General features: G+C 58.0%; 1 protein-coding gene across 2 annotated transcripts; it reads right to left on the minus strand.

The window, feature by feature from the left end:
- Nucleotides 1–248: 248 nt before the first annotated feature.
- LOC133350518 (neurotrypsin-like) lies at nt 249–16,727 on the minus strand. 2 transcript variants are annotated; one of them, XM_061564879.1, is made up of 14 exons: nt 16,448–16,727; nt 13,406–13,454; nt 12,642–12,795; nt 11,021–11,199; nt 10,222–10,363; nt 8,281–8,480; nt 7,379–7,520; nt 5,904–6,133; nt 5,239–5,317; nt 4,519–4,644; nt 2,994–3,167; nt 2,274–2,422; nt 1,593–1,803; nt 249–848 (listed from the first exon to the last, which is right to left on the minus strand). In XM_061564879.1, exons 1-14 carry the CDS (start codon nt 16,490–16,492, stop codon nt 596–598), a joined length of 2,133 nt encoding a protein of 710 aa, XP_061420863.1. In that variant the 5' UTR covers nt 16,493–16,727; the 3' UTR covers nt 249–595. The 2 variants fall into 2 exon arrangements, with proteins under 2 accessions (XP_061420863.1, XP_061420862.1); XM_061564878.1 differs by having other exon boundaries at nt 249–851.
- Nucleotides 16,728–16,736: the final 9 nt, after the last annotated feature.

Consider the following 16,736-nt stretch of genomic DNA (forward strand, 5'->3'; position numbering starts at 1 on the left):
CAGTGTGGAACCTGTTGTTCCTACCTGTATGATCTCCATCAGTGAACACGGGACACACCGCATCATCCTCCCCCCCCCCCCCCCATCATCGGCGAGCGTTCTCGGCATGTCCGACAGGGCAGCGGTCTAGCGTGGTTGGCATGGAACTTGGTGCAAGGAATGAAATGGGCCACCCCGCCCCCCCCGGTCCCACCCTCTCTCCTCCCTCTCCTCCTGCTGCCCATACCCCCCCCCCCACCCACCCCCCTCTTCGTAGCCCGGCCACTGGGCCTCCAAGTCCGTGGGCCCCATGCAGGTGCACCGCCTGCACACTCGAGAGCTACGACGAACAAGTCCGGATCCTCTACGCCGATCCACCATGGCGTGTTGAGTCATCGACAAATCCCGGCTCAGAATCACCAGCTTCCCGACTCCGGAATCCTCGGCGTCAAGCCGGGGGCGGCATCGACGGGAATCGTGGCGGATCACGACCCCTGACCCCTCGCGCTCTTCTGGCCCGTGCGGAGGTGTCGGGCCAAACCCGGCAAGCCCCACAGTGTGGTGGGGGGGGGGGGTGCCCCTCACCATCCACAACCGCGGCCCCCCCTTAGTCGCGCTACTGCGACGACTGTATGGCCGTCACGCGGTGGATCCAAGCGACGTAACGCGACACGCGCGTGTACACGCCGGGGGAGTCGCGCTCCCCACAGCCGTGGCCCCACGACGTCACCGCCGCCACCACCCAGCGGCCCCCCCTCCCGCCACCGCCGCCGGGGGGGGCGGCGTCCGCTCCCCGCAACGACTCCTGGCACGAGAGGGGCCCCCCGCTGTCTCCTTGGCAACTGTCACCAGCTCCTCCTCCGCCGCCGCTGTGATCGATACAGAGGGAGAGGGGCGGGGGAGGCTGAGTGGCACGACAATGCACTGCTGCTGGGAGGGCTTTTCAACCATACTTCACTGTTCTGGTCGTCAGTGCTGCTCAGTGCCGGTTTGGTGAAGGCCGGGAGTATAGTCGTGGGAGCATATTGGTACAGTGCAACCATTGATTTTGCTGCAATGCCCTCGACGACCCGACAACGCAGCTCCGCAGCAGCAGCAGCAGCAGCCGATGGCACCTGCAGGGCTGAGGTTCCTCGACGCCCACGGGAAAGGGAGTTTCACAACATCTGCGTCGTGACTCACCAACCCTCGCTGCTACGTCCGCAGTGCTGGGCTACGGGCAGCCACGTGCAACGCAGCCGCCACCACCGCCAACGTTGCCCGCTAGAGACGTTGATGCACGCAGCACACCCGCTCCATCAAATCGTGACATCGGGGTATGGGTGTGTCGGGCACTGTGTTTCATGTACACTTTAAAAGCACTCAAATACCATTACGGAGTCTGTAATGTGTACTACGTGAAGGGTTTACGGTGCATTTAAAACGTTTATGAAATGGAACAGAATTCCGTTATGCCGTGGGTTACTGTTTTTTTTCAAAGCCGCCTGTTCCACGGTCTGCGCCCAGACGTAGGTTGGCATCACACACGCGCACACTTGCCCCGTGCCCTTCCACCCCTCCCCCACGACCCCCACCCCACGGCGAGCGCGCGAAGGGCACGCGAGGTCTCGTACCCGTGCTGCGTCGTCTGCTGGCGACCCCATTGGCCGCCGATCCCGCCGTTGCCGGAGGCGTCACGGGGGGTGTCCGTCGGGGTCGGGGGTCGCGACCCTCGCGCGCACACCATGCGGCCGCCCTCGAAGCGGCCCCCGTAGCGCAAGCGGCACAACCGCCCGGGCAGCACCGACACACGCGCCTCCTGCAGGGTGCGTGCGTACGAGCGGCCTGGGGGGCCGAGGGAGCCGGGGGTGGAGGGGGGGCAACAGAGACCAGGAGGGGTGGGGGCACAGTGGGGTCATCACAGGGTCATGGCGGGGTCGGACGAGGAGGAAAGAGGGGATGAGAGTAGAGGACAAAAAATATGGTGAGAGAAGAGATAGAAATAAGACAGGAAGAGTGAAGGCAGTGAGTGCGAAAGAGAGTTTATGAGAGTAATAGAGAGAAAGGGAGATGAAAATTAAGGGGCGGGCATGAGAGAATGTGAGATAAGACAGAGAAGAGAGCGCTAGGCCAGAGGCAAAGTTCAGAGAAGCATAGCAAAGAGATGGGAGAGAGACAAGGGGAATGGGAGAGCGATAGGTGATGATAAGAGATGAGATAGCAGAGATATCAGAGGCAGGGAAGGGCAGAGAGAGAGAGATGGGGTAGCATGGAGAGAGGGACAGGGGAGATCTCGAGGGCCCACGCCGGCTCACCCGTGTCGCCCCAGCCCGTGATGAAGCAGGAGTGGTGGCGGCGCGGCAAGCGCCCCCGCCGGCGCGGCAGGCACGCCGGCCTCACCGCCTCGCTGAACGGGACACACGTCCCTCCCCCGGGAACTCCAGAGCCCTCCGCTCCATCCAGGGCCTGCAGCGAGATGCAGGCTCACAGCCTGACACGGCTCCCCTCGGATACTCTACATAGACACCCCCCCCCCCCGCTTGCTATTAGACAGTGTGGTTGTAGTGGGGGAGCGGTGGTGCACTGGTTAGCTCAGCGCGCTACGCAACTGGCCGCCCGCGTTCGATTCCTGCTCACCCGTCATGGGCCTCCCTCTAGCTAGACTCATCATATATGTTTTTAAAGTGATTTGTTCACCTTTGCTATACTTTGCACTCCTATCGTGTTTTTTGTATCGTTTGTTGTTGAAATGTTGTGACCCACCCCGACTCGCCACCTGCTACAAAAAGAGCTTTGAAGCTCATCGGGCTTCCTCAAGTATAAATACAAATTCTGCTTCTGATTCTAAATAAGTACCTGGTGCAGTGCGGCAGCACTGGGGAGACAAAGGCGGCCGGGCATGGTGGTGGTGGCAGCCACCCATTCCCACTTGTGTGCCGAGCCGGCCTTCACCATAAGTGCTCGCCAACAGCACTTGCGCCGCCAGTCTGTTAGAGGCTACACGCAGGGGGGGGGGGATCTTCGCGCGCGAGTCACCTGTGTGCAGGGTGGACACGCGCAGGAGCGCGATGTCGTGCACGTGCCGCGTCGGGGAGTAGCGCTCGTGCACCACGATCCGCTCGACGCGCAGCTCCCGCTCGGCGCGGTCGCGCACCAGCCGGTGGTGGTCGCCCACGCGCACCGTGTAGAAAGCGCCGCCCGTGCCGAGCCTGGCAGGGGCAGAGGGGGTCACACCACGGCCAGGTCAAGGTCAAGAGGTCGTCGGGCCCATAGCCGTCGAGGCCACCGCCGCACCTCGTCGTCAACTCTCCTCCGCCGGGTCGTGCAGCTACTGCCGCACGGTCGAGACACGCGACCGTACACGTGCGTGCCCTTACCGTGCCGAGCGGGGGCGGGGGGGTCACGCGGGGCGGTCACCGAGAGAGGATTTTGCTCGTGCTGGGTGCGTGCGGAGGTTATCGTTTCAGTATTCACTCATCGGCTCCGCTGACTGCACGGGTTTGTATTCTATTGCCGTCTCGAATTAAGTTCTCTTCGTCGTGCAGTGGAGACTGCTGCCAACCTTGTTCAAGGGCAGACTTTAACACCATTTTTGTTTTCACCCAATTCATGTATCTCTACAAAGTATCTGGAGATGCCGTTACATAAAAGTGAAGATAAAAATGTTTTTAGCCGCGTCTCCAACAAGCGAAGGTCAAACTGTCTGGGAGCCGCACGTCGCTGTGGCGCGTCGCTGTGGCGGACACGTGGCTGTAGCGACACGTCGCTGTGCCACCACCACGAAGCTTCCCCCTCCCCCCTACCGCCGTCGGGGTCTCATCGTCAATCCACCGCCACGAAGGTGAATTTGTTCCACTGCCTCTCTCTGAACCAGTCGTACAAGTTCCACTGCCGCTGCTGCGGCTGCGGTGGTGGTGGTGGTGGCCTGCAGAAGTACACCGAGGGGGAGGGGGGGCAATGGGGCAGTTTTCCACCCCCCACCCCCCACCCCCTCCATGGACATTCTTCGATGGGCGTCGTACGTCACCGACCTTTTTTTGAGACTTTTTTTTTCTTTCTTCTCCACAAAAATGTGGAATTGCATTCGTTTCCGACCTCCCCTCGGCAGGGAAACAACGTGACCCCTGTGCAACGTTTGGCTCGGTGCGCCACTGGGCGGCCAGTCGAGCCACGTGACCCCTGCATGCGTACCCCTGCGGTCGTGCCGTACGGCTCTCCGACGAGTTTTCCGGTTGTTCGGCACGATGTCTGACGTGTCAGTCCACGTCCCTTGGGAACTTTGTTCAGCTTCTTCACGAAGCTCTCCCGAGCGCGTTGCGTGAAACGTCGGACATCGCGCGGGACACAGCACGGAAACGCGTCCAAGAGCTGGCCTCTCCACGGGCCATCTGCAGGGAACTTCCCACTAAGAGCTACCCCCCCCCCACCGCAACTCCTTGTACCCCCCCCACCTTAACCCCCTGTACCCCCCCCACCTCAACCCCCTGTACCCCCCCCCACCTCAACCCCCTGTACCCCCCCCCCCCACCGCAACCCCCTGTACCCCCCCCCCCCACCCACCGCTTGAAGCAGTGCGCAGCAGTGAGGAGCCAGCAGCTGCTGATGAGCGTGGCTCCGCACAGGAGGCGACTCTCAGTGTGGGGACCGGCGCGCACCCACACCGAGGCCTGCCACGGCCAGCCGCCCCTGCGCACACGGCAGACGCACGCACACACGCGTGTGTGTGTACACGCACGCACGCACACACGTGTGTGTGTACACGCACGCACACGCGTGTGTGTGTGTGTACACGCACACACATGCGTGCATTCATTCCCACGTGCAAGCAAGCGCCAGCACACGCATATACACATTCACAAGTACAAGAACGCACCGACACACGTGCAGACATTCTGCGGTACTCTCAAGATAAAGTTCCCCCGTAGAGCGTTAACACAAACTGTTGGGCCAAGTGGCGTCAGCAAGCAACTCTGAAGGCCGGCACAGCACACGAGGGGGCGAGTGGCCAGCACCACGCCTTTCCGCCCACCTTTGTCTCCCTCGCGGCGAAGTTTACGAACCGCATCAGGTACTCATTTAAGGCTGAGTCGACCTAGGGGAGGCACATGGATCGGTTCATAAATTCGTCACTGCCGCTGGCCATGAGTGGGAATCGAACTCAGGTACCCGGCTTTGTCGCGCAGTGCGTTGACCACTGCGCCACCACTCCCCATACGCACTCACTTACATGGACGGACACACGGACGGACACGTGAACTAACAGACAGATGCGGGCCCCACCTGAGCGACTTTGCGCCACCCACGATCCTCTTCCTGCGGTGATTGGCCAAGCGCCGTCCGCACACCTCAGAGAGGGGACCTCGGTGTGGCGGAGGGGGCATGCGGGGGGAGGGAGGGGGGGGGGGGCAGCACCGATCACGTCGACTATTCAAATGAGCTCCCCAAAATTCAGAATATAAACGTCACCAAAGGGAGGTTGCTGTTTAAAACACGCGTCCCGAGCCAGAGGAATCGATAAGAGCCGATGCTCCCCGAATAGAAACAGCGAATACATTGAGTTGACATCTCCACCGTCCACCCCCCCAATCCTACCTACAACATTCGGCAGCCCCCCTCAACCGCCCACTCTCACTTCCCCCCTCTCACTCCCCGCCATGCTACCCACGCACGCCTCGTTCCTCGATACCCTGGCCGCAAATCCTCCCTTTAACTTCTCCCCTTAACCCCCTAAACTGCACCCCCCACCCCAAGCCTGCCAAATATATCGCACCCCCCCCCCCCCCACTCTACCTCCCCAACTCCCCCCACTCTACCTCCTCCCCACCCCACCAGCACTTCCTTCCCCAACTCTTCCTTCACTCGCCCCACACCACCCCCTGTACCCTCCAACTTTCCCCACCCCCACCCACCCCCACTGCCCCCCACTCTCCCCCCGTGCCCCTCACCATCAGCGAGCTGCGCGGCGTCCCCGGGGCGGTCTCCGAGTCGCGCGGGCTCCGCGTGCTCCCCGCACACCACCCCGGCGTCCTCGCTGTGGCGGCAGTTGTGCTCGTGGGACGCGAGGTGGGCGCACTGGCCCAGCGCGCGCTCCCAGCCGGAGCACTTCACGTTGTCCAGGTGGATGGGGCCCGAGCCCTCACCGAAGAACGCCATCCCCAGTGCCCGCGCGGGGCCCCTGCATGGCCGATGAGGAGGGGAGAGGTGGGGGGGGAGGTCACCGCCGGTGTGTCAGGGAACTGGGAGGCGTCTGTGTTCGGGTCGCAGGATTTGGCCGGTCCCGGTATTTTGATTAATAAAAATATCCAGGAGAGCCACGCTGAGACGCACAACTCGTGTTCAGGAGGCTCCTGCAGCTACATTGCGTTTTTATATTAAGATGTCATCAGCCAATACACTGCACACTTTTGATAAGAGGCATCGGCTGATTAGGAACGATGTCTGAGTTTGGTCTGTGGCAGAGGTGGCAACGCCCAGCCGGTAACGGTCTCTTGGCGAGACTCCGTCAGGCGGCGAGGAGGACACGGGGATCACGTGACGCCTTGGTACATTGCGTGCAACACAACCTCGTCAATCATCATAATCACTAGCCGGATAAAGGCCTCCACAAGCTGCCACCACCTTTCACGAACGCAGCTTAATGGGAATGTATTGACAGAGGGTTGGTACGTGTATATACACACACACACACGAATGTGCACCCATACATGTACACGCACGTAGTGTAGTGGTTAGAAAACTGTGCTACGGACCAGTTCTATTTTCAGCTCTCGGCCAACATCAGTGACGAATTTTTAAACCCGGTTCTGGGCCTCCCCGAAGTCGACCCAGCACTCAAATGATCACCTGATTGTAGTGCTTCAACTTCGATAACCAGGGGAGCACAAAGGCGGACCGGCATGGCCGCTATCCACACCATGCCCTCGTAGGCTCACCGTGCCGCCACGGTGGCTAGGAGATGTTAACTACCTCCCCTTGTATGCAGGAGGTCGTGGGTTCGACCTCGACCCTGACGCCTGCTGCTCTATATTTGGAGTTTGCCTCTCTCTCTCTCGCATCATCATCACGGTGGCTAGGAGATGTTAACTACCTCGCCTGTTATGCAGGAGGTCGTGATTTCGATCCCGAGCCCGACGCCTGCTGTATATTTGGAGTTCGCATGTTCTCCCCGTGGTCGCGTGGATATTTCTCCGGGTCTTCCGGCTTTTCCCTCCACATATACAATAATGTGGCTACTGCCATACATTTCCACGTGATGATAAGGCCACTTCGTTGAGCTATCATTTGTGATAGCCAGGTCGCTTCTGAAAGAACAGACACGTAGCTCAGTGGGACCTTGCCTGGTAAAATAAAAAAATAGTTTCGTCTTGAGTTTGGTTCATCCTGTGACGGCTACTGGAGTGTCTCTGTGTGGTTCACGCACGGGAGGCCCAGCTGCGTGCACACCACGGCAGCGTCCTTGTCGCTCCAGCCGTCGTCGCACACGGTGCCCCACTCGCCGGCCACCAGCACCTCGACGCGGCCCTCGCGGCGGCCCTCGCCCTCCACCAGGCGCACGGGGGGCCCTGCCTCGCACGCGTCGCACACGGTGACAGGTCAGCGGTCGTTTTCACGGATACTCTTAATTGGTCAATTGATATTGCCGTTTGTTAATGATATGACTTCGTTATCCAGCAGAGCCACGCTCAATCATAGGGCTCGTTTTCAGGAGGGTGATGCTGCCGCTGCTGCTGCTGCACCTCCGATTAACACGGTTGGCTATGTACGGTGCAAAATAAGTTCAACATATACACAATGGGGAATTTATTCTAAGATTATTTTCAGCCGATTAATGACGAGTCGTGTTTATTACAACAAAGCGTGGGAGGAAATCGGAGCACCTGGAGATAGCCCACGCACTGCACGAGGAGGCAACGCTCCATCCCCGTACAGCTGGAAACAGATGGCAATTAGTCCACCTGGAATATGGCGAGCCAGGGGTACGGAAAGGGAGTTTCACAACAACTTCTGCGCGGTGTTCCGCCAACCCTCGCTTGCTGCCTCCACACTGCAGGATTAGACAGCCACGCGCTGCAGCAGCAGACACCGCGCAACAAAATGTAATCACGCGGAACACCAAAGCCAAAGATCCCTCGTATAGCCTTAACAGGCTGTTGGGACAAGTGCTGTTAGCGAGCACCTATGAAGGCCGGAACGGCACACGAGGCGGTTGGTTGGCCAACACCACGCCCGGCCGCCTTTGTCTCCCTAGCGGCCGATGCTTACTACGCACGGCACAAGGTGCACTCAAGGTGCCCTCCCTCAAGCCCGCCCGTGCGAATCTACCGAGCGCGGGGGGCTGCGTCTCGGGCCCCCCCTTGCACACGACGCCCGCGTCCTCGAGGTGCGAGCAGTCGTGGCGGCCCCACTCGCTGTGGCCGCACTGGCGCAGCGCCGCCTCCCAGCCCCCGCACGCCACCTCGTCCAGCAGGATGAACCCCGAGCCGGGCCCGAACTCCAGCTCCCGGGACACCAGCGCCGTCCCCCTAGTGGCGGTGGGGGAAGGTGGGGGGGGCGCGTGGGGGGGTGGGTGGGTGAGCAGTAGCTGAGAAGGGGTTGGTGGTTGTGTAAGTGTTGTTGCTTGACTATTGTTAGGTTCGTTTGCCCAGGGAAGCCTCACGGAGTCTCAAGACTCTTTATTCGGGAGGATCCTGCCACGTTTTCACAGTCCCTGGCAATGATTACTCTGTGCAAACCCCTTTTGAGTAGTTTTCGTTGTAAATCTACTTTTAAATGTGACAAATTTGATTGTGGTGGTGGTGGTGTTGGTGATAATGGTGTTAGTGGTGGAGTAGTTAGTGGTCGTGGTGGAGGTGTTAGTAGTGGTGGTGTAGGTGTTAGTGGATATGGCAGCAGTAGTGATGGTTCTGTTAGTACAGTAGAACCTCTGGTCACGACCATAATTCGTTCCATAACTTTGGTCGCAACCCGATTTGGTCGTTACTCGAACCTAATTTACCCATTGGATTGTATGTAAATACGATTAATCCGTTCCAGACTCCTACGAACTGTATATAAATATTGTTTTTTAATGATTTTTAAGCACAAAAATAATTAATTATGCCATAGAATTCACAGTGTAATAGTAAACTAAATGTAAAAACATTGAATAACACTGAGAAAACCTTGAACAACAGAGAAAACTAACATTGCCGCGTCAAGGTTTAGAATTGTTCAACAAGATGATTGTTTCGTCTGCTACATCAGTCGGTCGATTCTGAGAGAGAGAGAATATTCGTAAGAGCAATTCATGTTTCTATTGAAAGTAAGTTAACAGTAATATTTGGGTAAAGTATTTTTTTGGAAGTATTCACCGTAGTATCGTATGAACGTTTACTTCACCGCATCATCGTATGAATGATGCGAGAAGAGATTAACGGGTTCTTATGTTAGTGATTTACATACTCAGCGCTTTCGCTCTCTAAATTACGGCTTGAATGAAGGGGGGAGGGGTATGACTACACTCACAAAATTAATATCTTAAATAACAAAAGTTATATACAGTTATATACATAACTGTTACGTTTTGTGTAATTCAACAAAACAAACAAAACTTAACTCCGAGTTCTCTCCGGATTTCACGAGTCCGTTCTAGACCCCACAGTTTTTTTAAGAGTTTTAAGAGACTGATTACTAAGCGAGACTGACTGAGCAAGCGACCACACGTGGGTCGCTGTTGTAAACAAACAACAGGGAATTTGGCGCTTACAAAAAAAAATGACGTGGAAGGGGAAATCGGCCGTGGCTATGTTTGATCGCCACCCGAGTTTGTGTTCGTGACCAGATTCAAAAATTGTGAAATTTTTGGTCGGAACCCGATTTGGTCGTGGTCAGAAGCGTTCGTGACAAGATGTTCTACTGTATAGGTGGTGGGGAGTAATTGTGGTGGTGGTGGTGTTGGATATGCTGGTAGAAATGGGCGGTGTTGGTAATGATGGTGGTTGTGCTGGTGGTAGTTGTGATGGTAGTAGTTGTGATGGTGGTAGTTGTGATGGTGGTAGTTGTGATGGTAGTGGTGTATCCTGCTGGTGACAGTGCTGATAGCGGCAGTGAATGATGGACGAATGAATATGCTGCTGATGATTATGATGATTACTTAAGAGATGATGATGATTGCTGCTGATACTACTGATGGCTGAAATAATTGGATTGATAAGTGCCGATGATGATGATGCTGCTGATGATGCTGCTGCTACTGATGATGCTGCTGCTGTTGATGCTTCTCACGGGAGGCCGAGCTGGCGACACACCACGGCCGCGTCGCGCTCGTCCCACTGGTCGTCGCACACGGAGCCCCACTCCCCGGCGTGGTACACCTCCACGCGGCCCTCGTGGGGGCCCGAGCCCCCCACCAGCCGCACCGCGCCCTCTGTCGCCCCGCGGGATCAAGGGGCATGGGGGATAAGTGGTCGCGGGAACAGGAGAGATCAAGGTGGTGAGTCTCACGTCTTCGTGACGTAGTTTCGGTTGGATCGGCATTATCGTCGTCACCTTCCCTTGCCAGGGTCCTGTTTTTTTTATTGGGGAGACTCGTTTATTCCGTCTCATTTGTACTGTCCGTCTCGATTGCATCATCTGTCGCGCATGTTCTATCCATTGACAAGGCGATGCTATTTCTAAAAATACAACTTTGGATTTTAACAATTTCTAAAATCGGACCGCCAGAATGCCATGCGGTGGGCGTGCGTATTTATAGAGGGAGGGCGGTCACGAGGGGAAGACAATGAAGGTTCAGAGCCTCCATCACTTGAACAGGAGCAGGGGACCACAGCACGGAGAGCTGGGGAAGGGAAGTTGCTGGAACAGACGATGGGGGCAGCCAATGCGAATGAGGCACCTCGCACTGAGCGGAGGCTGACATGGGGGATCTGACAGGGGGAGCAGAGAGCGCGTGGAGGGGAGTAGCGCGAGACAAGCTGGGTCCCCACCAGACCATCCTGGAGCTTCGAGTCCTTCCTTCTCCCCGTCCAACGCAGGTGGGGTGCTGTGGGGTGAGGGGAGGGGGTGGGGGGGGGCTCTCCCTCACCGCTGTGGGGGTCGCAGGAGACCCCCGCGTCCTCGCGGTGGGAGCAGTCGTGCTGGCCCCATGGCGCTCGCTCGCAATCGCCGAGCGCCAGCTCGTTCCCCGTGCAGCCCCCCTCGTCCACCCACACGGGTCCTGTGCCCTCGCCAAACCGCGCCCAGGTCCATGCGCGCACCCGGCCCCTGGGCGCACGGGGAGCGGGCGGGTGGATGGAGGAGACGCAGCAGGGGCAGGGTTAGGGGGCACGGGGACGTGGAGGAGGAGAAATGGGAGCACGAGGGAGATGGAGGAAGAGACGCAGGGAACGTGGGGACGTGGAGGAAGAGACGCAGGGTCGCAGGACATGGATGGGGAAAATTATAGCTATAAGCACACGAGGGGCATGAAGGGGGGATGAGGAGGAGGAATTTAAGGATGAGGAGACACGGGATCATGGGGAGAATACTGGAAGAGACAGGAACACGAGGACACCATGTCCATGGGGATAATGGATGGTTTAACATGAAACGAAACACACAACAGTGGATGTGTGTGTCGTTTGCTTGACAATGGGCTGATCGTTACAAGCGGGGCTTAAGATGTCGCTCGACATTCTTCCTGGATACGCTACTCGGGGATGGCTTGGTTCGGGATTATCGGTGTAAGGCACTATCATTAGAGTACAAGGCAGGTCTTACGATTGTAATCCTTTCTAATTTTACCCTATATTCCTATGAACAGCATTATTAAAAGAAATCTCCATGCCCTTATAGGTTTCGCCAACAAATGTTAGGGGGTCAGATCGCGGGAATGAAATGCGTGTGTCGTACACCCTCCTCCACCCGACATGGCCAATTAAGTAAAAGTTCGTCCCGTGAACAAACGCGCCAACGTAATTACCCCGCTTCACCCCCCCCCCCGCCCCCCCGTGAGTGGGAGTACGAGGTGTGTAGCGGATGATCGCTCTCCAGCACACCGGGGGTGCTGACCCAGCAGTGACACACTAGCAGCCCGTTGGCCCACGTGACGACTTTACTTAATTGGCTGTGTCGGGTGGAGGAGGGCGCACGACATCACATCATACTCACGCGATATGACCGCAAAAATCAATAGCGAAAACGCATTTGTTTATTAACCACCGGTTTCACCACCAACACAGGGCATGGGCTATCCACGGCGCCCGTCACGCGTTCCTGCCCCAGGCTGCGAGATTGACCTCTGGGTTAATGAGTCTCGACGGGCCCCTTGCCCTAACCTCTCAAGCTCCCCCCCCTCCCCCCCTCCCCCAGGCCTCCCTGGAGTGGTCTGGGGGCCCAGACGTTCCCAGCAGGAGGCGCTCCTCGTTGGTGACATCATCGCAATTAGGATCTCTGGGCCGCGATCAATTCCCTGAAGTGGGACTCTGCTGCACGACGTGGGAGGTAAATTAGCGGAGCGCGACGTCACCGATCGCTCAGGGCCGGACCGCGGGGATGTGTGGTGGCGGTGACGTCATGTGGGAGAGATGGTGGTGGTGATGGAGTTGGTGGCGGCAATTGTAATAATGCTGCTGATAGTGTTTGCTGCTGATTTTGCTGCTACTACTGATGATTATGCTGCTGCTACTACTGATGATGCTGTTGCTGCTGCTGTTGATGTTTCTCACGGGAGGCCGAGCTGGCGACACACCACGGCCGCGTCGCGCTCGTCCCACTGGTCGTCGCACACAGAGCCCCACTCCCCAGCGTGGTACACCTCCACGCGGCCCTCGTGGGGGCCCGAGCCCCCCACCAGCCGCACCGCGCCCTCGACCACCAACCCTGCACCGTCACGCACGCGTACAGCAGAGACCACTCACCAGCCCACCGCCCCCACCGCGACTATACAGCCCCAAGAAACTGTTGGGGGCAAGAGCTGGTGAGCCAGCAATATGTGCATGTATTGCATGTGTGTGTACATTGTAATTGTGTGTGTACATTGTAAATGTGTGTGTACATTGTAAATGTGTGTATGTTTTGCATGTGTGTACATTGTATACGTGTATGTTTTGCATGTGTGTGTATCGTCTCTGTGTATGGGTTGTACTTCAAACTGTCCACGCAAGCAAGTGGGCAAAGGGGCATGACGCGTCTCTGGAAAGGAGCAGGGTCAGAGGTCATCAATGACGAACCGAGGAGATGGAGCAGTGGGATGTCGCGCGCAGTGGGGTAAAGCGTAGGTAACTCCCCACCTCTTCCAAGACGTCTGGTCAGCGTGGATTGAGAGTCGGTCAAATATAATTTTAGTGGGGGCTTTCTAAGAACCCCTATCTAGCCCTTCCAACAGAAGTGGCACGAGCAATCCAAGCCACGGCAGGACTGCACCTATACCTACACACGTGTGCGTGTACACGTGTGTCTGGCTGTCCGTCCATGCGGGGTCGGGTCTTACCTGCGTGCGGGGTCACGACCCCTGGCTCCAGGGCCCTCGTCCTTTGCTCCTGGGCGCAAGGGAGAGCAGAGAGTGAATGGGGACCAGGAGGGGTCAAGAGCGAGCTGTGAGGGAGGAGGTCAAGAGAAGTCCAGCTTGATGGGCGGTGGGGTGGGGTGATGGTCAGCAGGAGATGAAATTCGCTCACGCTCTGACCCCCCCAGCCCCCCGTGCCCCCCACCCCCAGACCCCAGTCCACCCCCCCCCCCCCGGGGGTGCCGAGTTTGGGCTGAGACGCGGAAACCCCACCGGCTTGGCAGCGAGAGAGGAACACGACCAGAGGTGCCTTTAAGGTGTCTCGTAACGTGCGTCTAGGAATACCGGGGCGCGTTATGGGGATTGGTGGAAATGTCGTTAAATTTAGCGCCTCCCGAGCTGAGGGCTACCAAGACAAGCGGGGGGGGGGGGGGGGGTGATTGTGATGGGAGCTACAAACGACATTCGGGGAAGATTTCACATTCCCCCTCAATATCAGGGAAAACACTTCGGGGGTGTGTTTGTGATGCATGGGACTCGCGGGGTAGGGCAAGACCAGGGACTCTGACGGTGGGTGGGGTGGGGGTGTAAATGGTGGTGGTGATGGTGGCAGTGTTGTTGATAGTGATGGTTGTGTGGGGAGCGGTAGTGTAGCGGTTTGCGTGCTACGCTACAAATCCAGCGATTCGCGCTCACGGTCAACACCAGTGACGATTATCTGAACCCGTCTTGGGCATAACCCTAGGTCGACTCAGTCGCAAATGCGCAACTGGTGGCGATGGTAACTTACCCCTCGTGTTCCGTACTGGCTTTCCATAGGTGTTCGCTTACAGCGCTTTCCCCAAAGAGGCTGCTAAGGTATACGGGCGATAGTTATTGGTGGGGATAGGTAATTGTGGTGCTGGTTAGTGGAGGTATTGGTTACCATGTTGATGGTGTAGCTGTCGTTTATGTTGGTGGGTAGTTGTGGTTGTTAGTCGTGGTTGTAGATGCGGTGGTAGGTAGTTGTGGCGGTGATGGTTATTGGTTGTTGCCTAAGTTCTGCAATTCAGGCTGTGTGGGATAGTCCCCGGAGACAGACTAGACTAAGACTCAGGTAAGGCCCACTGGACTATGTCGCTTTTTCAGAAGCGACCTGGTCACAAATGATAGCTTAACGAAGTGACTCACCACGTGGAAATGTATAGCAGTAGCCAAAACACTCTAAATGTGGAGGAAAACACAGAAGCAACCGGGTAACAGTCCACGGGGCGAACACGCAAACTCCAAATATACAGCAGCAGGCGTCAGGGTCGGGATCGACCCCACGAGTCCCTGTACACCAGGCGAGGTAGTTAACATCTCCCCCTCGCGACGCCCCGGACGGCAGGGGCAGCTGGTGATGCGGCCTTCATCCAGCAGTGGAGAGACAATGGCTGCAGATGATTGTGAACAGAAGTGGAGTGGTTGAGAGAGGAGGAGGAGGGGGGTGTGGGATGGCGGGTGGGATGGCGGGTGGGATGGAGGTAGGTGGGGGGCGGAGCAGCAATGAGTGGTGGTGCTGAGTGCAGACAGAGCATCGTGGGAATTTCAAAGGTCGAATTCACGGCGAGACGAAGAGAGGTGGGGGGGGGACTTGGCCGGGGTAAGGAGTAGGGTGAACGCGGTGTATGAGTATCGGGTGTAGGGAGTGGGTGTGGGGCAAGGTGTGCGTGCGTGCAGGGTGTGCGTGTGGAGTGAGGCGTGAGGGATGCACGAGAGCGAGGTGTCGGGTGTGGGGGTGTCCGATACGTGTGTGGGGGCTGTTACATTGAGGAGGGAGGGGGGGAGTGCGGGGCCCGGGGCGATTCCCACTTGCGTGGACCCCCAGGACGCCTTCAAACTAAACCGGACGTGTCACATCTGATGATATCGACGTCGAAGCGTGCCACCGACTCGCCCCCTCCCCCCCCAAAGCACGGGGCCCGGGGCGATCGCCCAGATTCGCCGTACCCTAGGGATGGCTATGCGCACAGGTGAGAGTTGTTTCACGATAAGCAGCACCCGTTTCTATAATCGTTGTACCGTTTTATTGACCAGATTTTGCTACAGGCGGTTACCGGTTATAAAAGAAACAAAATATGTTAACAGCCCCAGTTTAGGTGTGGGGTGGTGGGGGGGGTTGGATGGTGGGGGGGTTAGGTGGTGGGGGGGTTGGGTGGTGGGGGGATTGGATGGTGGGGGGGGTTGGGTGGGGGGGTTGGATGGTGGGGGGTGTTGGATGGTGGGGGGGGTTGGGTGGTGGGGGGGGGTTGGGTGGTGGGGGGGGTGGGGGGGTTGGATGGTGGGGGGGTTGGATGGTGGGGGGGTTGGATGGTGGGGGGGTTGGTGGTGGGTAGGGGGGTAGGTGGTGGGTGGGGGGGGTTAGGTGGTGGGGAGGTTGGGGGGTTGGATGGTGAGGGGGTTGGATGGTGGGTGGGTTGGATGGTGGGTGGGGGGGTTGGGTGGTGGTGGGGGGGGGTGGTGGGGGCGGGTTGGATGTGGGGGGGTTGGGTGGTGGGGGGGTGGGGGGGTTGGATGGTGGGTGGGGGGGTTGGGTGGTGGTGGGGGGTTGGGTGGTGGTGGGGGGGTTGGGTGGTGGGTGGGGGGTTGGGTGGTGGGTGGGGGGGTTGGGTGGTGGGGGGTTACGTCTGGGACCCACGTGCTGCTGCTGCTGCCTCCGTCTTGGCCTCACTGCGAGCCGCGCGTGCGATGAGGGTGGGGGGAGGGGGGTAGGGGGAGGGGGCGCGGGGGAAGTGAGAGCTGTAGGGCAGCAGGGTTTGGAGTGCTGCTGGTGAATGGGATGGTTGTGTTGCTTGTTGCCGTGTTGTGTTTGCTGTTGTTACTCTGTATGGCTGCTTGTTGTGGTGTTGCTGTGCTGTATTGGTATGTTGCTGGCTGTGGCTACGTCTCCTGTTGTGTTGTCGGTTTCATGCATTTCTGGTTGTATTTCTGCGTGGTGTTGCTGGCTGTGTGTTGCTGTGTGTGTGTTTCTGTGTGTGTGTTGCTGTGTGTGCATCACTCACGCACCCGCAGTATCGCCAGCAGCGCGCAGCCCAAACCCAGCAGCCGCATGGCGACTCAAGACGCCGGCTCGCTCACGCTCGTCAACTCGCGCGCTCCCTCCTGCACTCTCCCTCTCTCGCTCCCCACTCTCCCGCGTTCATGCACTCACATTCTTTCTCGCTCTCTTCATCCCGCACCCTTGCTCTCTCCCCTATCATCTATCTTGCACACTCCTTTCACCGTGCACGCTGCTACTCTCTCCTCTCCCGCGCGCTCATTCTCTCTCTCTCTCTCCACCCCTCCCCTGTCCTCC

The sequence above is a fragment of the Lethenteron reissneri genome, chromosome 34 (assembly GCF_015708825.2).
Source record: "Lethenteron reissneri isolate LAM-NWPU_2019-01 chromosome 34, ASM1570882v1, whole genome shotgun sequence".
NCBI lineage: Eukaryota > Metazoa > Chordata > Hyperoartia > Petromyzontiformes > Petromyzontidae > Lethenteron > Lethenteron reissneri.